This window comes from Gadus macrocephalus, chromosome 16 (assembly GCF_031168955.1).
Source record: "Gadus macrocephalus chromosome 16, ASM3116895v1".
In the NCBI taxonomy this organism is placed as follows: Eukaryota; Metazoa; Chordata; class Actinopteri; order Gadiformes; family Gadidae; genus Gadus; species Gadus macrocephalus.
The window spans coordinates 13,592,581-13,618,895 of record NC_082397.1 but is presented as its reverse complement, the minus strand read 5'-3'; the positions used below and the strand labels follow the sequence as shown (position 1 = coordinate 13,618,895).

General features: G+C 44.1%; 1 protein-coding gene across 1 annotated transcript in view; it reads left to right on the top strand.

Annotated features, from left to right (window-relative positions):
- Positions 1 to 26,315, top strand: part of LOC132474890 (F-BAR and double SH3 domains protein 2-like) — a 54,749-nt gene that overhangs the window by 19,409 nt on the left and 9,025 nt on the right. The window contains 11 exon segments of the mRNA XM_060075793.1: positions 4,267 to 4,346; positions 4,728 to 4,872; positions 5,530 to 5,663; positions 8,760 to 8,814; positions 8,929 to 9,057; positions 13,879 to 14,001; positions 14,402 to 14,497; positions 19,017 to 19,133; positions 19,283 to 19,387; positions 23,722 to 23,811; positions 24,105 to 24,167. Of these exon segments, the coding sequence (XP_059931776.1) occupies positions 4,267 to 4,346; positions 4,728 to 4,872; positions 5,530 to 5,663; positions 8,760 to 8,814; positions 8,929 to 9,057; positions 13,879 to 14,001; positions 14,402 to 14,497; positions 19,017 to 19,133; positions 19,283 to 19,387; positions 23,722 to 23,811; positions 24,105 to 24,167 (1,137 nt within the window).

Here is a 26,315-nt window from a genome sequence, read left to right as displayed (position 1 = left end):
TATTTAGCTCTGTCATCATAGTCTGCCTATGTCACACACCAACCATGGTCGCCCAGAACTGGTGACCTAAGTAATGTGCAGGGCGGGATCTTTATCCACTTCAGCCATATTTGGATTGGGGAGAGACTCTGTTATTCTGTGATTCAGGAATCTGACCTCATGGTTTATCCCTTCCCTTCAAGGAGAAGGGAGAAACCAAAAGGGAGTGCCACTGGGCGTTCTGTACAGTGGTCCGCTGTGTAGGCTGATCTAATCCTGATGATCTGACCTCCTATACACGGGTCATCTTATCTCCTTCCGGCCTCAGTAGGGCATGTTCGCAACACAGGTACAGTACGGAGCTGTGAATATATAAAGGCTGCTGTTGTTTATAGAGGATGGAGGTAGAAAAGCACAGCTGGCCAATCAGTGAGCCAGGTGATTGTTACCGATCACTCACTGGCTGGCTGCCTCACTGGCCGTCACGGGCTGTCCTTCACTCAGTCGGTCTTCCCGCTTGCGCATGTGCAGACGCGTACATGCACAGGCACGCATGCACACCCGCACGCACGCACGTGTGCACACACCCTTTGACCAAAAACATTCCCGCCAACTCCACCCTTCCCTAGAGAGTGAGGGAAGTTGACTGTTTGTTGTCATGCGTTTCACATTTGTTTGAGGGGCTGGGTTTTGGCAAGGAGCTCACGATAGTATACGTATCAAGATGCATGGGCTACGACACAAGTCGTTGGAAGACATATTCCGTGACTGCAGTACTCCCCATAATTAAAGTCGCAGCTTGTAGCTTAAAATGACCCTGACGTATCCATGGTCAATGCTGATTGATAGGGATTTCAATAATGTTATAAATAAAATCACAGCCTATAACTGATATATTCTACAAAAAAAAAATGCTGGCCAGCCCGAACCTTTCTCTTTGTTTTTGAGTAAATCGTACTTTCGTCAATCCCAGTATCCCTCCCACTCATCAGGGGATAGTGAAAAAGCAACAGACTTTTATGTATTATGTTACCAGTCATTTGTATTAGCAGTAGAAGATCAATTCTTGGGCAAAAATGACAACATATTCGTGAGTGAATAAATGAAATAATTAAATAACCTATAGCTGGTATCCGTGTATCTATACAATATTAGCACGCAAAATATTGAGATACTACACCGTATCCATTTTTTCCACAACCTCCACTACATCCACCACTTGCTTGTGCCATCTTATTTCTGTGTGCGTTTTTTTTTGTCTGTGTGTGTTTGTATGTGTACTGGGATGTGTGTGTGTGTGTCTGTGTGTGTGAACATACATAATGTTGTTGGGAATGGGGGGACCATAGTCTGCTACAGAGGCCCCCTCTCTAAGCCTGTGCAGCTCGTGCCAGACCCTCACTAACAGGCCAAGCCTTGAGCTCCAGAGACATTGAGAAGGAAATAATGAGAGATGTTATTTAGTGTACAGTTTGTGTATGGAGAATCACGACAAAAGTGCAGAAGTCATCAACAGCAGAGGGAAAGTTTCACAACAATAATGAGGGAGGTGGGGAAGGAGGTGAAGAAAATGAAAAGGGCATGAACGATGCTTATCAAGGGCTCCCCATTAACACAGATTAAAGCGTGTGGAATTGAATGCAACGGGATTGGTGTGTGACGATAATGGGGATGGCAAGTGGATTAGAGAGAGAGAGGGAGAGGGAGATACGACACGCGGCAGCAGCCAAGGAGAAGAAGCATATTCAATTTGGAAAGACTAAGCTGGAAACAGACAGGAGAGAGATGGAGATTGGTAGGAGAGGGGGATTGAAAGAGGCAGGAATGGGGGATGGTGAAAGGAAGGAGATGTAGGTTGAGAGAGATGGAGAGACAGAAGAGAAATGGAGGGACAGGTGAGGGATATGTAGAGAGGCAGGAGAGAGATGGAGGGACAGGTGAGGGATATGTAGAGAGGCAGGGGAGAGATGGAGGGACAGGTGAGGGATATGTAGAGAGGCAGGGGAGAGATGGAGGGACAGGTGAGGGATATGTAGAGAGGCAGGAGAGAGATGGAGGGACAGGAGAAGGATATGGAGAGAGACAGCAAAGAGATGGAGGGACAGGAGAGGGATATGTAGAGAGGCAGGAGAGAGATGGAGGGACAGGAGAGGGATATGTAGAGAGGCAGCAAAGAGATGGAGTAGCAACAGAGGGATATGGAGAGAGAAAGGGGAGAGATGGAGGGACAGGAGAGGGATATGGAGAGAGGCAGGGGAGAGACCGGCAGACTTTGTAGGGTGGGGATGTGTGGAGGGGACAGAGAGAGTTATGGGGGGGGATGTGTTGCCCCGGAGGCGTGTTTGGAATCATGGGAGACTAAGGCTGCATCCGAATACTCGTACTTGCATACTATATAGTATGCATTTTGTAGTATGCGAAAAATCTAGCGCGTCCGAATACTCTAGTATGCATTCTGTAGTACGGAAGTCGTTTCCGAATGCATACTACCGCCAAAGTGAACCACGGACCACACTACGCTATCCCACAATGCAACCGGAGTCTGGTAACAAACGAAGAAGAGATGGCTGACCCGACACCACCAACAGCGGCTTTTTATTTGTGTGTGTGTGTGTGTGTGTGTGTGTGTGTGTGTGTGTGTGTGTGTGTGTGTGTGTGTGTGTGTGTGTGTGTGTGTGTGTGTGTGTGTGTGTGTGTGTGTGTGTGTTCAATAAAAAAGGAAAAATTAACTTCAATCGTCTTTTTCACGGAGTAACAAATAACTGTAAATGTATTATTATTATTCCAAAAAAATGACTTACCAAATGTCCACATATATACAACATAACCTGCCGGTAAGTCGCTCTACGAGATGACCGACGACGACGCCTTCTAGCAGAGATATCCATTTCAAGAGCCATTCGCGTAGAAAGAGACATTTTTTTATTTAATAGCAACGATAACAAGACGGAAAACAGGTACATTTTGCCGCCATCTGGGGGGAGATACGTCATCTCCAAACATCCGGTGGAGTTTCGGCGGCGTTCTACGCATGTCTGTAGACCGTACTACACAGTCAAGTGTAGTATGGTCAAGTAGTAGACACTAGACAGAAATAGTATGTACTAGGTATTCGGATGCAGCCTAAGGTTCCATGTAAACAAACATGCGTGTGCTCTGTCCGGAGTATTTACTCCAGCAAAGGATTTAGACATACATACTCACAAGCATACATACACCAACACAGACGCACGCAAACGCATACACAACTGGCTGTTTGTGCTTCTAACACAGTGACCCATCCCAGTAGATGTTGAGCCCCTCTCACACATGCAGTCAGTCCTGTAAATGTGCCGGAGCATTTCCTGCATTGGATCATGTGTGAATGGCAATAGGGATCGATATTCGGTTTCAAGACCTAATGACATTTATATGGAACTGCCGGAAAGCGGTGCCTGAAAGGTTATCCCAGTCATTTACCATGAACTACGAGTGAAGGAGGCTTAGGTTAGTTCTGCCAGTGGGCTACACTATTTTCATCCCCTAATTTTGGCTTACTATAGGCTCGATCCCTCCACTCAACTACCTCAGCTCGACGTCTGGTACCACCATCGCTAAGAGCTTACTATAGAGCTTACTATAGAGCTTAAGCACTGCAGTGTAGATGTTTGACAAATATTTGTATTGTCTTTTTTCAATTACAACACAAAGACACAACACAAAACAAGCAAGGTACATAAGTGTGAAGAGGTTTCAAATATGCAGATATTAGTGATACATTCTGCTGGTGTGGTAACTGATTATTTTTCCTCATGGCATCACCTCAAGTAAGATTGTAAATCTTCCTTGAGAGCTGAACTGTATTTTTCATATAGAGTTACCGTAGTTCGGCACAAACATTAAATGTAAAAATGGCCCGAGAAATGCTCAACACTTTAAAGTAAACCTTCCACCACCTCCTTCTCCAGCACCTCCCCTGCATGTCAAGGCTTTCCCTGAAAATAACCGTCGGAGTCATTCTAATCTAAAATGTCCGCACACACACTATTCAATAATGGTCACCTCACTTCTGGGCCATTTCCATGGATATTGGAGCTAATGAAGTTCTCAGAAACAGGCCCCCCCATCCAAGCTGACTTCTATTGTCTTTAACTGCTGTGGATGATTATCTGAGTGGAAATCTATTCGGGTTTTTTTCTGTTTATTTCATCCAATCAAATAGGCGAGAAAGTGAACTGGACGGTTTTGTTTAAGTGGTTGTTGTAACCGCAGCAAACGTTTCACATGTGGTTTTCTTCTTTTTCTCAGGCTCTGCAAAAGTTGGCGAGTCAGTACCTGAAGAGAGATTGGCCAGGAATCAACCCTGATGATCAGAGAACTGACTACAGGTACCCTTGTGTTGGGTTCCCTCGCATGCCCTCTCTCTTACTTAGAATCGATCTGTTTCTCTGTTTTTCCTCTGTTTCTCTTGCTCTGTTTCCCTCCCTCTACGTTTCCTTCTACCTTCCTATATCTGTCCGTCTGTCTCTCCGTCTCCTTCTGCCTGCTGTGTGTGTCTAACAATGTGGGTACATAGCCTCTTCATATGATTGCATGACGAGATATGACTGCGGGAACCTGTAATATTATTGTGGCGTGGAATTTTGGACGCGTTTGAACGCGAATGGTCTCTCTCACACTCTCTCTCTCTCTTCCCCCCCCCCCCCGAATCTCTCTCCCGATCTCTCTCTCTTGCTCTCCCCCTATCTCTGTCGCTCCCATGGCTGCAGGAATGTGTATGTGGTGTGGAGGTCCTACTTGGAGGGTACGGTGCAGGTGAGCCAGTCCAGACTCAATGTTTGCGACAACTACAAGGGTCAGGTCTCGGACCCGGCCAAGACCCTGCGGCTCTACAAGGAGCAGCAGCTCAAGAAGGTTGGTGCCTCCGACATCTCCCTCCCCACACAGCGACACACCATCCTCCAGCAGGAAGCCGTCATGTAAAGGGTGCCATTCAAACTAGGGTTTGGAGGAGGTGACCGAGCGGACGACTCAGTGGCTGATCCTCTGTTATCCTCGCCCGCATAGGCAAATACGTCTCATAGTGATTCCGGTTTGATTCCGGCATGTGGTCATTTGCTACAAGGCATTCCTTTTCCCTCAACCCACTTCCCTGCCCATCTTCCCTGCCCTATCTTTTAAAGACAGGACATGGCCCAAAGAAAAAACAGGTTGACTTGGGATGTGGTCAGAGTTAATTGAATGTCTGTGACATTCTTTGTTCCATTCGATTGTTTTCCTCAATTAATCAAAATATGATTTGATACAAAAATACATTTGATTCATCCCTAAAAACTGAAATCAGATGCAGCCACATACAAGTTATACGCCAAGCCTGATCTGGCCAACAGTGCAAAATAAGGGACTCCAAACCCATTGTGATGTACTCCTGACTTCGGTCATCAGTTAATAATTCTAATGGACCAAATCAATAACCATATTGACATCATTTATCAAAAGGGTCAAAAAACCACAGTCGCCGACATCAGAGCCGCAGTCCTCTAATCGCTCCCTCCCTTCCCCCCCCCTCAGACCATGGAGCAGCTGAACGGCATACAGGCAGAGCTGCAGGAGTCAGCGAAGGAGCTGGCCAAGGCCAAGAAGAAGTACTACGACTGTGAGCAGGTGGCTCACGCCGTGCGGGAGAAGGCCGACATAGAGGCCAAGTGAGTACCCCATCGCTGGCTCTCGTGTGTGGTGGGGGGGTTGAGATCAGTGATGCGCAATTAAGATAGTTTCTCACCCTAATCCGCTTATTGCTGTAGCTGCACCCGACCGCTACTCAAACTGGTGTTTGATGACGGAGATTACACTTGCGTCGGTTTCCCAACTCTCTATTATGAAATTATGTTTGCTAACCCCTCCCGCTGGCCATTTTCCCATTTTTCTAAGGCTATAAAAAAGTCTAAATTAATTATTTTCTTCAAAATATTATGCCAATGAAATTAGTTCAGTGTATGCCTATTAGGCAACTATCAGGCTATTATACGATTAATAGAGATGTCAGAGCAAGTTGAGGAAGTAGTTTTGCACGTTGCTCTATTGTATGTTCTGTTGAAACCTAGTTCTTTTGTTAACGTTGATAATCTGAGAATTTGCCTGATTTGGTCATGCATTTTCATGATTGTACCAAACAACAAAATGCATAGTAAATTTTTGACTTTATTATTGCATTATAGGCTTTCTTTATTCATGTAAAACGTTATTGAACAATACAAAGACCAGCTGAAATATTTCAGGGGCAAAATAAAGAGGCATTTGCATGTGAACATAAATAAAGAATAAAATAGGCGTAGACCTATGCTATAATATAACACGTATCTTATTCTTCAAATAAATGCGGCGGCATTAAAGGATATGCTATATCAAACTTAGATTCAATAATTAGGATGTTTTAAAATAAATAGTTTATTGTGAGAAATTATGTAATGATTTTTACTAACCCCCCTTCCCTGCAAATCACATAAATATTATAATACCCAAAATAGGCCGATCCGCAGATGCCTACTGCCGCGGTTGCAGTCGGATCCCAACGGCCAATTACTGTATCCATGAATCTCTTGTAACGTTAGAGATACATTGGCTTCTAATGAGAGAGAGACGGAGTGGGGTAACATCAAGACCAGACGGCATAGCTAAGGGGCCGATGAGATTCCTTGCTAGAACCTTTCTCGGATATAAATAGACCTAAAGGGTAAGTTCAGGATTTGGGCTTCTCTGCCTTTTGTGATCCTTTCCGGGGGTAGACAAGAGCCATTCATTTAGTCGGTTCAGTGATCGTCCCATACGTACCTTCTAACGGTTAGCGTTAGCACACTGAGGAAAAGTCCCAGGTGCCAAAGCACTACTTCTGCAACTCAACTTAATACACCACCATCTTAATCTATTTTGGTGTTTATTTCTGAAAGAAACTATGTTAAAATGGCGAATTCCTAACCTGAGCAGTTACTGCAGCACTATTTTGTTTGAAATCCCAAGTTTCTTCTTCCACTGGGCTTTGAGCAACGACCGGGTGTCCCCCACAGTAACAACACGACTGATTTGTAGAATTGGAAGAAAAAACGGTTATTAAGAATATGAAATTTGCAGAATTCTCGTTGTGGGAATTCAACTTTTTAACTTGGTTTATTCCAAATATACACACATTTACATTTACATTTACATTTAAGGCGTTTAGCAGATGCTTTTATCCAAAGCGACTTACAATAAGTACATTTGTCATGAGAAGTGCAACAATATATCGCTGTCAGTACAGTAAGGATGTTCATAGAACCAAGTGCAAGTACAACAATCGCTAGGCTAACCAATTCCCCGTGTTACAGCAATGATAGCAGCTACTGCAGTTGCTTCACAGTTAAGTACTATAATACAATACAACACAATGCAATACAATGTACAATGGTGGCCAGAAGCGGGAGGGTGGCTATGCTGAGTCGAGCGGGACTCTGAACAGGTGAGTCTTGAGTCTTTTTCGGAAGATAGTGAGCGACTCTGCGGTCCCGAGAACGTCAGGGAGCTCGTTCCACCACTGAGGTCCCAAAACCGAGAAAAGTTGTGACTTTGCTGATCGACCTTTGCTAGCTCTTAGCGATGGCGGTAGGCCTACCAGCCGTCCAGCTGAGGTAGTTGAGTGGAGGGATCGAGTTGGGGTGTGTGGCTTTACCACGTTGAATTGTGGAACTATGGCTTCTGGGATTTGACATCAGCGTGCTACTGCTCACTTGTAGCAGGTACGCACCGGTCTCTTAACCGATGGATAGAAAAGTGGTGACTGTGACTGCTGTTAACCCCGGGAAGGTTTACAAAAGGTGAAAAATCCCAAAAGTCTTATGCCGGTCTGAATGTGCCCCTCCAGGGCAAAGATAATTGAGCCATAATAAAGACCAAAACACAAATATAGATTTTCTTCAGGGCCGCCATCAATTGGAAAATTTGTTACACTGCACAATGTTTTTTTCTTTTTGATACTGGGCCTAAGGCAGCTGTTGTCAATGAGACAGTAAAACATTTAAATTCTTGGCTCGGTTTTACACCTATATTGATTGGTCAGTCAACTCTGTGTTTTTCTATCACAATGCCACAACCCCAAAGAAATTACTGTATTACCTTGTGTGTGTGTGTGTGTGTGTGTGTGTGTGTGTGTGTGTGTGTGTGTGTGTGTGTGTGTGTGTGTGTGTGTGTGTGTGTGTTCGTGAAATCTTTTTCATCAGTGAGTGGAGTTGGGACATTAATCATTGTCACTGACACAGCACACACACACACACAGAAATCCTCCATACACACATCGTCAAACTCACACATTTACAGCAATTTCATTATGTTTTCATATTCTTCCTCATATTTACGTTAATGGAGACTCCATCTCCTTATTTGCATGATTACTCATATGAAAGCCCGCCATAACCACCCCCGCTTTCTCTTGAAAAAGAAAAATGGTCACTTTATACACCTGCAAACAATTCATTCACTCAGTCGACGGATGTGTGCATGTCCATAGGTGCAGTAGATTTATTGTACATCATTGCTCAGTGAATATTACATTGCATTGGTGTTAGTAAGATGTCTGTCTTCACTGACTCAATGTTGTGTCAGTCCACAGAGTCTGGGGATCTCTATATTTTCCACTCTCAAACATCTATGATGTATTAGTTAAGTCTTGATTCATTTGAGCCTTTTGGGAGGCTTAAAAACCGACATGCGTTCTTATTTTCATGATTACAAAAACCAGGGATGAGGATTGTTTGTTGTTCCTTTCTCTTCAGGTCCAAGTTGGGTTTGTTTCAGTCGCGAATTAGTTTACAGAAAGCGAGTGTGAAGGTAAATGAACACAAACAGACGCACACACACACTTTAAAGAACACGCAGATACACTGAATGAGGGACCACCAGTGTCACATGCAGCCCCGTCTCTTTGCCTGCTTCGCTCCCCAGTTGAAAGCCAAAAGGAGTGACTGTAACTCCAAGGCGACCCAGGCCAGGAACGACTACTTGCTGACCCTGGCGGCTGCCAACGCCCACCATGACCGCTACTACCACACAGACCTGCTGTACGGCATCCAGGTACGGAGCACACACACGACGGCTGCATACCAATAGTCTTTCAATAGCCTTAATCCCCACATATTCCAAAAAAACGGCCGCCTGAATCTGCTTCATCAGAGTGTGTCCTGCACAAGAAGTGCTTCAGAGATTTTTTCAACTACATTCTCAGACACATGCCCGTAGATCAGGTCTGAAGGTTTTGATTGGCTGGGATAATTACCGGTCGCTGTCGACTCTAGTAAGTCTAAAGCGGCTCAGCTGTCACAAGTCCACACGGCTCCTTTCCTCCGGCTAACGAGCCATAGAAGGGAAGATGTGGGAGCCAATGATTGTCTCCCAGGGCAGAATGTTGAATGGCTAGGCTGGGTTTTCGACTCTGCGTTACCTCAAAGGTTACCGGGTTTGATCCCCGGGTGTCTGCAGTGCCCTAACCCGTGGGCAACCTTGGGAAAATGCCCTAAAGCCCAATCTGCTCCTTAATTACATATTCTATATCTGTATTCACATTGATTTCGGTAAAAGTGTAAATATTGAATTATAAATGTCACACTATCAGCGCGATGGTGTAGCAACTACAAATACGGTCAGTTAGGCTCTAGTGTGATTTACCAATGGCCCCCCCCCCCTTATCTCATGTTCCCCTAATAGCACTGGACAAAATATAAATAGTACAACTACAGTGTGGGATATCTCTTTTTAGTTTAGTTGTTTGGACAGTCCAAGTGGCTACATTGCACAAATTAATTGTTAAGAGTCAAAAGCTAAGTTGATTTTCAACAGGGTTTAAGGATGAATCAGTAGATCATACTTTGATTTAAAGTCTGTTACAAGCCCACACATGCTCATCCTGGAAGGTGTCACACGCCTTCTGTCACTCTGTACGGTCAAAGATTTGCAGAGAAGGGACTATATTTGCAAATCAGGGACGATATGTGTGGATTCTGTGTACCTTCACTTATGCACCACACACCCAGGGATTCGGTTCTACATTGAGTTCTATAGTCATACTCACTCTACGTCACACAAACACAAACGCAAGACCATGAATTGAAACAGTGTCCCTTAATGAGCTGTAATTGCTCCTCTCGTCAAGTGTTTCAACCGACCGTATTTGTTCTATCTCCATCGCGTTCATATGTATCCTTGTATAGATAAATACATGCTTCACTTGGCCTTTTTGCTACCCTGAATGAACACACAGATTCAAGCACACACCTGCACACACACACAAACACAAGCACAATCAATCTGCAATGAACGAGTAGCTCTACTGAGTCAAATTCTTGCAGAATCACATGCAGAAAGAGCGTGAGAGGGAGGAAGAGAGATACACATGTGATGTTTCTGTTTGTTCAGATCGGGAAAGGTGAGCGCCACAGTTCCACTTTTGGTTCCGTGTGTACTCAGTGATTAAATGGAACAGTGTAAGTGAAATAAAGAACCAGCTAACAGATGTCCATTTCACAAGAAAACAGTTTGAGTCTTATTTGGCAAACAAAGCTCACAAAAATTCCAGATATTTTCATAATTTAATCCCACTTAATGTTATTACACTCTGGTGTTTCTCTTTTTACCCACAATACAACCTGTGTGTGTGTGTGTGTGTGTGTGTGTGTGTGTGTGTGTGTGTGTGTGTGTGTGTGTGTGTGTGTGTGTGTGTGTGTGTGTGTGTGTGTGTGTGTGTGTGTGTGTGTGTGTGTGTGGGGGGGGGGTTTGTGTGTACTTTAGGCTTATTATGGACATTCTAAGTATTAGGCCATACTGAATTATTTATAAAATGTCTATGTGACAGAAGGATCGACTGCAGGCTATTACACACACAACCACACACACACACACACACACACACACACACACACACACACACACACACACACACACACACACACACACACACACACATAGACAAACACACACACACACACACACACACACACACACACACACACACACACACACACACACACACACACACACACACATTGAGGGACACCACTTGCGGCCAATCTGAGCAACAGACGGGCCAATCTGCTCATTTGTGTTTCTTCTCTCTCTGTCTGTCTGTCTGTCAGGGTTATCAGTCAGGGATATAAGAGGTCTCTAGATAAACATTGGTGTCAACAAAAGACTGCAATGCTTTGGTAACATTGAGCAAGGCTGAGATCAACTGATTCTTAGTAGGCAGATGGTGACTGTGACCATGATGTCACACATGACATCATGATAACACTCATAACACACATGATGTCACTCATGACATAATCTCGTGAAGTTCTCATGGATGAATAACCCTTTTGCATGGAGACAGGATGACAGAAGTGATGGAACGATGCTCTACTTCGCCCTCTGCTGTTGGCATGTGCCATTGCAGTTACTGTAAACCTTGTAAATCCTCTGCAGTACTCACACAAACACACACACACACGCACACACACATACACACGCGCACACACACACACACACACACACACACACACAGACTGGGGCTGCACGCTATGTGGACAACATACACTAGAAGAGGACAATGTGGGATAAGCGAGAACATTTTATAATATTGAGATGAAGATATGAATTGCGTTAATGAACTAATGTTTAAGTGTGCAAAGTTCCAACATTATCAAACGATTTTCAAGACTTAGAAAAAACAACTCATCAATACTTAAATACTTGAAGTAGCATTGGAGAAATGTCATAAAGTAAACATATTTGACTGAAATTAATTATAAATAACATTGTAAAATGGGTTTAATGTAAGCTTCAACACCTGTATTTACTGTTATAAGAAAAAAGATACCAAAAAAAAAAAACATTTGTTGGTTGATTTGGCACGTACAGTTAAGTGTATAAACTATTGTGTGTGTATTTATATTTCCATCAAACCATTTAAGCATATTTAAAATATTGACCGATCTACCTCCACACAAAAATGGGATATTCCACTCAGCGCACCGGAAACACCCCTCAAACTAAAGCGCGATGGTAGGATAAGACGAGGAGAAATAATGAGGAAGTACTTTTGTTATGGCTACAGTTTATTTTTCATTGAACCTCTAACGTCTCATTTAATGCACTGAACAACGAACCAACAACGAAAATAAAATAAAAGGGTTAATTAATCACACACACACACACACACACACACACACACACACACACACACACACACACACACACACACACACACACACACACACACACACACACACACACACACACACACACACACACACACACACACACACACAACTGTCTTTGGTACATTTTATGACACTGCAAATATAGAAACAAACAGGTCTTCCTTGATGTAATCCACAATGCTCAGACACAACAAACAGGCTTTTAATAAACAAATCAAGGCAATGCGACCACAAAACATAAATTATATTATATTTCTGTCTGCAAGGCCACACCTATTGCGTTTTCCGTATAGTCATTGCACACGGCCACTCACACCCAGTGACACACGCACACACATACACACATTCCAACGCACAAAACTGTAACCACAATCACACACGCATACACAATAACACACGCACACACAGAACATTCGAGGGTGATGCGGGGACTGGGGTCTGTTTCTGGATGCTGACTCACTCCATTTAAAAAGCTTTGTAAATGGATGAGCACAGGGAGGAGTGGGAGGGAGGGAGGGAGGGAGGGAGGGAGGGCGGGGAGAAGGAGAGGATATGAGGGAATGGAGGGAGGAAGGTAATGAGAGCGTGACATTTGCAGAGCAATCAACCGGCCTCCCGCCCCTAATGACTGCATTTCCGTGTAAATACGCCATTGTTTTTTGGCATGCAAAAGAAATACAAGGACTGAGTGTGTGTGTGTGCGCTTACATTCGTCTGTGTGTGCGTACTTGTGCTTATTTAGTGAGTATTGCCTTGATCTCCTCTCTTGGACCGGGACATTGTGTGTGTGTTTAGATATCTCAGAGCATCAGGGGTCATCATGTGATCTATTGAGGAGATGGAATTTGAAGCTCCTCCCCCTCCTCTCACCGCTGAGAAAAGGGCTTCTAAACATCACAGCGCTCTTCCTTCTGCACCACTTTCACTATATGCTGCTCCTTCCACATTCAGTGTGTGAAGTTTTTCATTGTGTATGTCTGTTGTTTTTCCCTCCCTGCGCTTTCTTTGCTGTGCTTCCTCTTTTGCAGTCTGCAAAAGTCACATGTTTCATTTCCAAATTTAATTTCCTTTTTCAGGTCACTTTTCCACTCAGTTTGGCCCATTTGACTCTAAATCGACCCGTCTTTTTACTGTCTAAATAGTTTCCTGTTTTTGGTTGTTTCAGTTCTCTCCCTTGGATAAGAATGTCCTCCTGATGAAACGGAAAATAAATTAAGACTCCTCCTCCCCCTCCTCCTCCTCCTCCTCCTCCTCCTCCTCCTCCTACTTCAGTTTCTGTGACCTTTCCCATCATGCTCTCTCACGCACATTGAGTTGGTGATGTTGCATCCCTTTTCTCTGTATCAAATTACCTTTCGCTCTCATTCTCTTCCTCTCTTCTAATTAGGTCTGCTTAATAAAGATATACAGTATATGGACCCATACAGCAGTATACAGCATTGTTCAATGAGGGTACATCGAATAACAATATGGAGTACAGGGTGTGGGTGTGGGTTTCTTCCATCCAAAGTGACTGTTCAATGCATGTCCTTTAGGAGCAGGTAGGGCCTCTAATTCAATGGATGTATATTTGAACGTTGTGGAGATTGGGGTTCGAATCCAGAACTTATGGTCTCGTTTCTGTGCACCGCACATGTGTCTGTGACGGTGCAGCGAGGTCCGCGGCAACTACGTGATGCGTGATGTGTCCTTGCTCCTCCAGGCTCTCGACGGGGGGGTCTTCGAGCACGCGAAGGACTACCTGGTGGCTCTGTGTCGCACCGAGCTGGAGACCTTCACGGCCACACACAACACCTACCAGTTCCTCCTTGACAAGTCCACCAGGGTCAGTCCACCAAGCCCTCCTGTCTCCAACACAACATCTCTGCTTTTAACCTTGGATTTATTCTCTTATGAAGAGAATAGTGTGCAGTATATTGATGTTCATTTAGTTTTAAATGCTTGCCAATTATTTTCAACAAGCAGCAGGAAACGGAAAAACTTCAAACGGGACTTAGCCGCCCTGATGTGGCTTGCAATGTGATTTAATAATGTGTTATTAATAGTATTTAGTTGCATTGCCTTGATTTGTTTATTAAATGCCTGTTTATTGTGTGTGAGCATTGTTGATCACATCCAGGCAGATCTGTTGGTTACTATACTTGCAGTGTCATGAAATGTACCAAAGAGAGTATGTGTGTGTGTGTGTGTGTGTGTGTGTGTGTGTGTGTGTGTGTGATCCTCAGGTAATACAGGAGTTCAACCAGCAATTATTCATGCAGGAGAACCCTGTGTTTCACAAAGCACATGACTTCCAGTTCCAGCCCAGCGACTGTGACGTAGTAAGACACACACACAGACACACACGCACACGCACACTCACACTCACACTCAGGCACTCTTGTTTACACAGGATGGCACAGGCCGTTAGAATTTATGAACATTAAACTTTTTTAATAACAATCATATAAGCATTACCAAACTGACTGCCATCACGCACGCAGACACAAAGACACACACACACACACACACACACACACACACACACACACACACACACACACACACACACACACACACACACACACACACACACACACACACACACACACACACACACACACACACACACAGTAGATCTGTAGGTCTCTCGTCTTGACATGTCATGAAAAGCCGTAGCCTCCTTCTGCTCCAGATGCAATGCTGTGTGTCACGATCTCTTGGAGATTCCTTCATTAGGGTTAATCTCTCTTGAACCCTGTAGGAACATTCAGAGAGTGCAGGCTTGCAAACATAAATAACGTCCGTCCAACTCTTGGAAGTCAGGCCAAAGCCATTTAATCATTCTGAATATCAAGAGACAACAGACATTCCTTCGTAATCAGGCCTTCGTCAGATCTCTCCCAGTGGTGTGACCTCTGCTCTGTGGAGAACATGGCTGCAGCATGAACTATCCATGTCTTATAATAGAGATCCTCTGTGGATCTGGAGCCCTTGTGCACCCTCTGGGGGTCTGCCTTTGTAGAAGGCCCAGCTTGTTTGTAAGAACATCTCAAGCCAAGCTTGTGGTGCATTTCATTTGTGGTTCTGTACTGGACGGGCTGCAAATAAAACGTCAATGGAAATAAAATGACCAGAATTGATGGAGATGTTTGTGATCGCTAAGAGACGGTGGATGCCAAGCGGATCCACACCTTAGGGAGAGGCTGAGGTTATTGCTGAGGACACAGAACTAATTAAAATCACATCTTCCCCCAGCGGGCACACAGCTTAAATTCTCTCTGTAGACCTACACCTTGCTCTCTCTCCCTACGCTTTGCCTTCTGTCTGTGATTTAAAATCATTCTTTCACTCTTTCTTACCTTCTTAATACATTGAATTCTATATTTTCTCCAATATTTCGTCATTTCCTTCTTTCTTCATTTCTTTCTTTCCGTCTTTATTCAGATAATTCTCTCATCCTTATATCTTTCAACCTGTCTTTCTACCTGTCATTCTGCCTTTTTTCCCCTCAATACAATAATATGTGCTTTCTTTCCTTCCTGGTGTCTTCCTGAACTGCTTCAGTATTTGTGCTAACCCTTTCTCCTAATCTGTTTTTGCCACTAACCCTCCTTGTGTTTCTGCGCGTGTGTGTTTGTGTGTGTTTGCAATGGTGTCCTCGGGTCGTGTGAATTCCCTGCTGCTTGCCTGTGTGTGCGTGCGTGTGTGTGTGTGTGCGTGCGTGTGTGCGTGTGTGTGTGTGTGTGTGTGTGTGTGTGTGTGTGTGTGTGTGTGTGTGTGTGTGTGTGCGCCAGACTCTGAGCTCGGTGCCGCAGTTGGTGGACATTGAGCCTTCGCCGGTCAGTGCCATGAGAATGACCCTGGCACAGGTAGTGCTAATGGCTCTGTTAACCTTTAATCTTTACCCTGTCACCCTAAAGTGAACGCATGCTTATTTATTTATTTGAACACTCGACTCCCAACTGCAAGAAAAGGCACAGTGGTTATTGTCCAGAACAACTTACAATTTGCTGGGGATTTTCTTGTCACTTTAAATGTGTCACATCCACCAAGTTTCTGTTGGTTCACATTGGTTATGACATTGCGTTTCATCATGGTCACCACACCTTTGTTGCCCTCATACTCGTGTGTGTGTGTGTGTGTGTGTGTGTGTGTGTGTGTGTGTGTGTGTGTGTGTGTGTGTGTGTGTTGTGTGTGTGTGTGTGTGTGTGTGTGTGTGCGCGTGTCTCTAGTTGGTCCACACCCACAGACACAACATTATGTGTGCATCTGTGAGTGTGGTGGGTTGTGTCAACACCCACGACACAACTACATTCTAAGCCGTTTTTTATTTTTTTATTGGATCCAACCATGTGCAAAATCCTTAAAATATCATTCGCAATCTCAAGGCCATATTTCAAATCAATTTGACACAAACCCATGAATACTTACTGATCATGTTTAAATAAGATTTAAAAATTGTATTCCACAATGCATATGCATGAAAAATATATATTTAGTCTTTTTGCATTCCTTGTCATTTGTGGCCATGTAATTGTTAAACGCTCAATGGAAATCACCCATCATTACAGTCAAACCTTGCAGTGAAATCGAATATGTCTGCTGCCACTAAAGCCTGTGTAACCAAGGGTTGGATTAACCTATTTGACAGTGTTGTGTTTGCATTTCCATGTATAATATATGCATGCATATTATTGTATACTTATGTCCTTGAACAGACATTTTCTGCCATCCGTTATTGATAGATGTGAACTCTGTCCATGGTACGTTGGTTCTGAGGAAGATCTGAGCCTTTGTGCTTCATGCCTCCCCGCCCAACGCTGCCTTGCATGGCCATAATTAAGCTGCAAATCTCCTGTGTAATGCTCTCCGTTTCACACCTATACTTATTCAAGGTTGATGCCCTGCTGTTTCCGAAGCAGCACATCGTTAAAATACATGCTGTGCATGGGAAACTTAACGCAATTAAAATAACTGTACGTATACTCAGGTTGTTTACCGCCCTCATTGTCAGATCAAGTATCTTTCAAGTTTTCTTAGCCTAAAGGTGACGTAGGTTGTGTCTCTGATGCGTCACACTTCTTCACCAGATGCGCATCTCCATCTTATCTCTTAGCCTAGCTTGATCAGATGGATTTTCCCATATGATTGAATGATGTGTAGCAGTTGCTTCGGAAACACTGGTCAACCATTTAAGAACGACTGAACAGTCGTCGATAAATTAACAGAACAGAGAGATGGAAACCAAAAAAAGAGGTGCAATTCTTGAATTCTGTTTTTCAGTCGGTCAACATGGCATATATGGTTCCTTTACAAAGGAACCCAAGAGTCAACTTAACATTTAAAAAGTATGTACTATGCAATTTCCAAACCACTTTTCCTAAACCTCAGTGTAAAACGTCATGAGGTTGAGGAAAGAAGTGAAGGAGAATTCATTAATACTTGAAAAGACTCCTACTGTACTTACACTGGACTACGTCATTTGTGACGAAGGATGAGGTCACGTTGATCGTCAGTATTCATAAACAGCCCAATGGACACGGTTCCCTGCTGCCACTATTAATTTGGGCCATCTCCTTTACCTTTAAAGGATGGTCCAGTGCCCCATCAGGAGATAAGTTAAAGGAGATAAGGAAGGAAAAATGTAAGCACACACATCATTTTATAGAATTGGACCAGCACTTGAGGCCAATGTGCACCAGATATGTCAGGGGTCCGGTTCGGAAGCCGTGTGTGTGTGTGCCGGAACAGACTGGTGTCCATCAGAGCTACTATGCTCCCCGGGTGCAGATGCGGCCCAGTTTCCGTGCAAGCCCTCCGGAAGATACTCCGCAATCCCTGCCGTTACGTTCTTTTTACACATCTGGTTTATTTTTGCCGGACCCGCTTGCGTATGATAAGCGTTGAAATGCACTTTGTTGGCTTCTGATACAAGGAAGAACAGAACTTCCCCGAGGTAGTACGTGGAACTCCGTTCCGGAGCAGCACCCATCCCGTTCCCCGGCCGTTGCTCTCCCGAGTCGGAAGCGGTGCACATTGGCCTTGATCATGGCCACTTAGATAACTTCGGTATCATTTAACTCACTTAGGAACCTCCCCAAGCAAAAAAAGACTGTTGGACCAGAGCCGTTGAGACCTAAGGAAAGACATTGTTTCAACACTTTGCCCCCTTATGAAAACCACATGCTTTTGAAAAGGAAAATAATGTAATTTTTTAATAAATATATTTTTGCAGGCAATGAGAATCATTCTCATTATGTGTAGACACAAAAACAGCACAAAAACATTCAGGCACGCACACACAAACACATAAACATCACTATCTCATACATTATTAGAGGAGGACTCAGTGATGTCACGCTTGGTAACTATCATATGTGTTGTTTTATTGTCGCATCACTGGTGCCAAGGCAACCACAATGGGTTTGAGCGAGACAAGCAGTGTTCATTATGGGACGTGTGGGGAAATGTAAATCTCTCACACTTTCTATTTCTGGATCAATCGACAGCTTTTTCCCGACACACTCCTCTCTTTTTGTGAGCTAACAACATCACTGTGTGTCTCTTTGTGTGTGTGTGTGTGTCTTTGTGTGTGTGTGTGTGTGTGTGTCTGTGTCTTTGTGTGTGTGTGTGTGTGTCTGTGTGGATGTGTGTGTGTCTGTGTGTCTCTCTGTGTGTGTGTGTGTGTCTCTTTGTGTGTCTCTTTGTGTGTGTGTGAGTGTGTCTCTTGTGTGTGTGTGTGTGTGTGTGTGTGTGTGTGTGTGTGTGTGTGTGTGTGTGTGTGTGTGTGTGTGTGTGTGTGTGTGTGTGTGTGTGTGTGTGTGTGTGTGTGTGTGTGTGTGTGTGCGTGCGTTTTAGAGCCGGCAGTTGGAGTCTGAGACAGGGACGACGGAGGAACACAGCCTGAATAAGGAAGCCAGGAAGTGGGCGACCCGAGCAGCCAGGGAGCACAAGAACATCATCCACTACAAGAGGGTGAGCTCACAACACACACCTTCACACACACATTCATAACGCACACACACATGTGCCTATTCTCCAATTGTCATTCTGTTCACTCCTGTATATTTCTGTGCGTGTGTGTGTGTGTGATTGTGTGTGTGTGTGTGTCGGTGAATCCTCAGTCCCTGGAGGAGTGTGAAAGCCACGGTCTGCCCTCCACAGAGCAAGGCAGACTAGACCTGGAGCTGAAGATAGAAGACACCAAAGAATGCATACGGAAAGCTGAGGTGTGTGTCTGTGTCAATCCAATCAACCTCGATTTTTTTGTTTTTTCAAGCAATGCACATTTTTGAATGATGAACCTGTTGCAACCTGCCAATCAACACAAAGCGTAACGGTTGCAGTGTTCGGTGATGCACTTCCTGAACCAAAATCCCCTTCTGATATTTCAACCGTAAGATAAAAGAGTTCCTTTTGAACCGTAACCACAAACACAGCCGATGTGTTGACACACCCGAAGATTAGAAGAACCTCTTGGTTCTTCTACTCCTGCCCAGTTTCTGGGCTGTGTGACTAAACGTTTGGTTGATATTCACAATTCAAACAATTGTGCAGAGTCTGCCTCCACGACACATAAGCTTTTAGTGCCCTCCAAATATGTGACTCAATGCAAACACTGTGTTTCTGTCAAGCTGTGGAAAGTCAGAGTTTTCTGAATGGGATTCTGAGCAAAAACCTATTCTTGGAGATTAAAATATGTGCTAATATTTAAAAAAAAAATCATTCAAGGATTACAGAAAATACCATACGACTTTAAGATTTATTGAGATTTGGTATTTTTTATCTTTCTATAATCTTTGAGAGAGATTGTTTTTTAAATGAGCACACTCATTTCTCTCTCTCTGTCTATCTTTGTCTTTCTCCTCTGTTTTACTCTCTATTATACAGTCGGTCCATCTCCCCTCTGGCTACCTTCATCGTTCTCTCCCCCACCTCCCCTTGTTGCAACTCCCTGTCTGCTTGCTAGCCAGAGACATCTATTATCATCACATTGATCGTCTCCAATACAGCTTGTCTGCCGCGGAAAGGCGATAATGCATCACCACTCATTGCCTTCGCTCGCCCGCTCTCTCCACCCTCTTTTACAACAACGCAAACATGCCACTCCGACCCTCTATTCCTTATTTTCCCCCCTTTTGAACAGTGATGTTGCATTGGCATCAGCTCCCTCCTGTCTCTCTGTCCTCTAGACTACTGAGATACCCTTACCTCATTCTGATGCTCCTCCCCCCCCCCTCCTCCTCCTCCTCCTCCTCCTCCCCTCTGCTTGGCTAGGCCTCTCAAGCACGTTGTCATCCACATATCAACGAAAAATCGCCCCCTGCTGTCTGTTTTTGATATTGGTGTATTGATACGCATACAGTGCTAGATTTCCCCAGTTTTGTATGCATTTTATTTAGTTGATTATTATTATTTTTTAACTATATATACTTCTGTCCACAGTGTCATAATATGACAATGTAGACTTAGTAATTTTGTACCACATCTGGATAACTTGACGATATGAAGCATATTGTGCTTTGTTATTGTTTTTGGACAGCGGTTTGGTGTTGACGTTTGTGTACACTGTTTTGCTGGCTCATACTTCGTCAAACTCTTTGTCTTCGGGACATCTTCTATTTTCTTGGGCTCCCATTGGCTGGAAGGGAAGGACGCTGATGCATATTTAATGGCTCCATTAGTCACTAATGGAGTCGTCAGACAAAAATGTTTTATTAGGAAAACAAAAAAGAGTAAATAAAGGACCCTATCAGTCATTACCTGATGTGAGCTTATATAAGCTTTGCTTTACTCTCACTCTGCTTCACAAGACGCATTGTACCCAGTTCACGTTATGCAATTATAAATAATGTTTAGAATATATATTGAGAATATAGTGACTGAGTTTGTTAAATTATGAAAAGCCTTTGCTATCACCCTAGGCTTTGGGTTCGCATTCAAAAGTTAGTCCCCCTACCCCTTTGTCTCGGAAAAAACAACATTATAATTTCAAGTGCAAAAAAAGTCACTGAATACAACTGGGTACAACAGTGTTAGTCAGGAGCTGGTAGAGGCCTCCTATCTCTGCCATAAGACATGATGAGTGCTTGATTTTCCTTTGACCAACCAATAGGATCAGGGATTGAGGAAGTAGCAGTTCATGGCCTGGAGCAGAGTTCTTGTCAAGCAATAACTACGTCCCAAATAAGGAGTTTCTGCATTACATTTAAGAGCGGTTCTGGGGTTTCAACTATGGTTGGCCCTCTGCCTATCTATTTCTCTCCATGATGTTTTTAATCGGAGAGGACTCCCTGGGACTTAAATTATATTCCTCCTTGTGATGCTTGTCTAATTTTCTGCCTCATCACACCCGCTCTTGATCTCTTTAGCGCTCTGTTTCTCGCTCTGCTTTTTCACTCTCTTTCACTCCCTCTCTTTCTGTCTCGCTCTCTCTACCACTCTCTCTCCCTCTCTGTTTACATCCCTCTCTCTCTCTCTCTCTCTCTCTCTCTCTCTCTCTCTCTCTCTCTCTCTCTCTCTCTGTCTCTGTCTCTGTCTCTGTCTCTCTCTCTCTCTCTCTCTCTCTGTCTCTCTGTCTCTGTCTCTCTCTCTCTCTCCCTCTCTGTGTGTGCCTCTGTCCCTCTCTGACTTTCCTGAGATATTAAGCTTTTTTATTGTGTTTTGGGGAAGAGTGATATTGCGTCTGGGAGAATTTGCTTTCATAGCAACAATGAAACATGTTGGCTCTGTGCCAGACAGATGAATTATAATTTTAGACATAAGAAACAATATTTTTGTTTATTTTAAGTTCATTTTATAGTTGCTATTTTCATGATCATGTCTTTATTGGTAATACTTTACAGATCTCAATTTTGTGTAATCTATATTACATTATTATCCTCCAGATGTCATTATGTTGTTGATTTGAATCAGAACCATGAGTCATACAATATTTAAATGTGAACACAATTTAAAAATATTTAGACCCTCTACATTTCATTAAATCCATCTATGCAATTACACATCCGGGCACACCTGGATGGAAACCCATAAACAACTGGAACTAGCTCTGGAACTCAACCGTAGACATAACAGTGCAGTATATTCCTTGCATAGCTTGTCAAAGTGTCTTATGCTCATTATTGAGATACATTGATTCCTCTGAATTTTCCTCTCTTTCTCCTCGCTGATTCATGACACGCAACGCCTGCCGGTCTCAACAAAGCAAACCAGCAGGGATTTCTGATTGATTGGCTCTTAGTGTCTCTGGCACATCCCCCAACATCTCTATAAGGCGGAATACAAATTTCACTCGTCACATTGTCAACAGAGTATGTTAACAACCCCCCTAGCCACAGTTTTATTCAGGGCTCGTGGCTTCCTGGATTCTGTGCAGTTTGTGGAAGTGCATGGTGCACTGAGGTTCACTCTGACAAGCAGGCCCTGGGAGTGTTGGCTGGCTGTTTAGCTGTGATAAGTGTATGACTGGCAGGCTAGCAGTCCCTGAGCATTGTGCCTGTGTGTGTGCCTGTGTGTGTGTGTGTGCCTGTGTGTGTGTGCCTGTATTTGTGTGTGTCTGTAATTGTGTGTGTGTGTGTGTGTGTGTGTGTGTGTGTGTGTGTGTGTGTGTGTGTGTGTGAGCGTGTGCGTTCGCGTGTGCATGCATGTGTGTGTGTGCGTGTGTGTATGTGTTTGTGTGTGAGCGTGTGCATGCGTGTGTGCGCGTGTGTGTGTGCGTGTGTGCGTGCGTGTCCCTCTGCAGTCCTGCTGCTCTGTCAGCACAACGGAATTAAATAATAATGAATGATTTGGTGGGGGGACTAGGCAAAGGAGAGAAGCTATATATACATCCGACTCTAGAGATACCGTCTCTGCTGCTCAGCACGTTATTATAATCATTGTCACGATGATTATGATTTTACCTTCATTGTTGCTATTAAGTGGAAAAGTGCTCCATAGGTGAATCGTTTGAGGAACAAAAGAGGCTCAAATGAATCGAAGCAAAACTAGATCTAGACTAAAATGTTTTGTTTTGGTCATTCCATTATAAAGCCCATGTTCAATTTACCAAGGATTATTCCAATATATTTACCTATTGACTGATATATTTTGCTTCAATGTCTCAAAACAAATCGGATATCTAAATATCTCTCCGCTTTCTTCTTCTTCACTTCCCAACCTGTGATTTATTATGACAATAAAAGGGCACTGATATCGTAATAATAATCTGTTCACATCTGCATCACATATGATCAGAGTATACTGATGAAGCTATTTGTCCTCATGCCCAAGGGTGTAGGTGGTATCTCTATAACAATCTGTTACTGTTTTACCTATTCATATTTCAGCTGGAGAAAATCGACAGTATGTGAACTTCCTAGACCACTCTAACAAGGTGCCTGGGGCCTGCTATCTTGTCATATGGTATTTTTAATAACCCACAGCAGCAGAATATTGACTGTCTGCTCCAGTGTTATTGCCATCACTGTGTTGTGGTCTGTGGTCCGCTGTCGATGGTGATACTGAGCCTGAGCCCCGGTCAGACCTTGGTTATTAATTCTCCCTGCCTTTATTTTCCCAGACCATCAAATTGAAAGCTGAGGCGCGCTTGGACCTGTTAAGACAAGTGGGCGTTTCCGTGGATACCTGGCTGAAGAGTGCCATGAACCAGGTGTGTATGTGTGGCTGTCTCTGATGAACAAATTGGAAGCAGGCAGTTTGTCCATGTAGTGGGCGTGTCTGTGTCTGTGTGTGTAGGTGTGAGAGATTCCGGATTTATTTAGTTTGTACCTGCGTGTATCCCCACCATCTGCATGCGAACACGGGTAGGAATAGCATGGATTTGTCTGTTCTTTATCTTTTTGTGTGTATGTATCTTTGTGTGTGTGTTTGTGTCCGTGTGTGTGTTTGTGTGTTTGTATAAGCCCCTCACACCCCTCGCTCTCTCTCTCTGCATGGCCCCAGGTAATGGAGGAGCTGGAGAATGAACGCTGGGCTAACTACAATTCCATTGATCCCTCACTCTCGGTGAGACCCCGCCCCTCACCTCACCCGGGTTACCAATTGATCAGTAAACCACAAATCCTTAATAGACTCTGATAGGGCTTTATATTGAAATTTACCATGAAGCCAACCCACCCAATCTGAAAGCCAAATCTCAACTGAGCAGCCATCAGCCAACAGAAAGAAACCACATCATTCAAATCTAAAAAATTCAAAACACAGAAAGTAAATTCAGCAATCACTTTCACAGCTTTCTTTTCGGAAAGTGGAGACTGTAGGTTATAAATTGAAAGAGTTCAGCCATGCATGGGAGCTAGCATTGAGCTGTGAGGGAATATTTACACACAAACAGCGGTGTGCCACAGTTCCATGAAACCATACTTGAGGTTCCCACACATTGTCCCTGATTTGCCTGTGAGATGCCCCTATCATTGAGCTTGTGTTCTGTTGACCTTAATGACACGATATGGGGTAAACTTAAGAGCAACTATCCTCTTCTGCCCTAAAAACTCCTTCCTCAATCCTTTAAATTGCCAGCTAATTGCAGCCGTTGCCTGTGACCCCGTCATTCATTACAGCAGATAGGCCTGTAGCTTCATACTTCATACATAACCGTGTCAACAGCCTATCCAGACAGTCTTATTAGAGAGAACACTTCCGTCTTTTGTCCTTATTATCATAAATCTCAACATTGTAGTTGAACATGAGCTTAGATTTAACAGGGCTATATCGGGGATGGTCTGCGACCAAAACCAGCGTCGTCTGTTCACACAACATGGACGCCGTTTTTCAGCAGCTTGAGACAAAACCACCAGGAGGCAGAGACAGAGAGGGACAAACCTTCCTCCTACAAGAATAATAACATATTTAGAATGTGTGTGAGTAACCGAAGGAGGAACAGGGTGTGAAGGATTAAAGCAAAGCGATAGAAGGGGAGAGAGAGAGGGAGCACACAGGGGAATGGAGAGATGGAGATGGAAGAGAGAAGGAGAGTTAGTGGTGGTTACCGATGAGGGGTGTGTGAACAGAGGATGATGGTGAAGGAGATGGTGATAGTGTTGCGCAGGGTGTTTGGGCTTGGGCTAGGGGGGGTGTTGATGCTAGGGCTAGGGGGTGTTAAATCAGAGTTAAAATTGGACGCCAAGGTGAGAAAGATGGAGAGAGAGAGAGGGGGGAACTGCGAATGCAGAGCATGGAGGTGTCCAATGAAGACGAGGGGAGACTCATGTGGGAGGGGTGAGAACTAGGGATGGCGAAAATGTAAAATATTCATGACCGACCACCGAGCCTCATTAACCGGTTAATACCGGTTAACCGATCAGATTAAACTGTACCATTTGAAGGAACAGCCATTTCGAGCCGCGCCAGCCGCCTGCTATTTCGTAACTCTGGTTATCTCTCTCCCGTTCTGCCTCCGACTCACACACACACACTCTCCGAGTGAGTGGCAGTGGCTCTAACCGCGGCACGACCTGGGTTTGTATTGAAACACGAGGCATGCTTACTGCAAGTTGAGCGCGTGTAGAGAGCGGGGCCAATCGGAAGAGGGCAGCGTTAGGAGCTCATTTGAAACATTGCCGCGGCTCATGACAGCTCCGAAGAGACGCCGCTTGTTTAGTTTGGAGGAGACGGAGAAATTGAGTGTGAGGGATAATTTCTTTCATTTCACACAAAAAGTTCTTGGAATGAGATGGCTAACTGTAGTCTTATAGCGTTTAGTCTACTCTTCATAATAATTTAGAGATCATATTCTCCGCCGCTCGCATGCGGGAATAATTAAGACTTGAGGAGAAATTAAACAGTGGGCTAGAGATGCGGTGCCAACGTCCAATAAGTCCCCTCATCTGATCATCTTTTTACGTGAAGTGAAACCAACACACACTCCACAGTCCACACTGACCCCAAATTTCTTTTAACCGACAAGCGACAAAGATTGATGGGTTAACGTTGATACGATCAACCATCGGTCAAACGGTCATCGGTTATCATCCCTGGTGAGAACCCGACAGCGGGTGGGAATAGTGACCCGGGGTCGATGGACGGAGCGCTGGATGGGATTGGAGGGAGAGACGCAGAGGCCAACAGGACACACAATGAGCCGAGTGGATCCCGTTCTCCTCCTCAAATCTACTTTAGTAACACAGCTCTGAAATACGCCGGACCCCCGCAGAT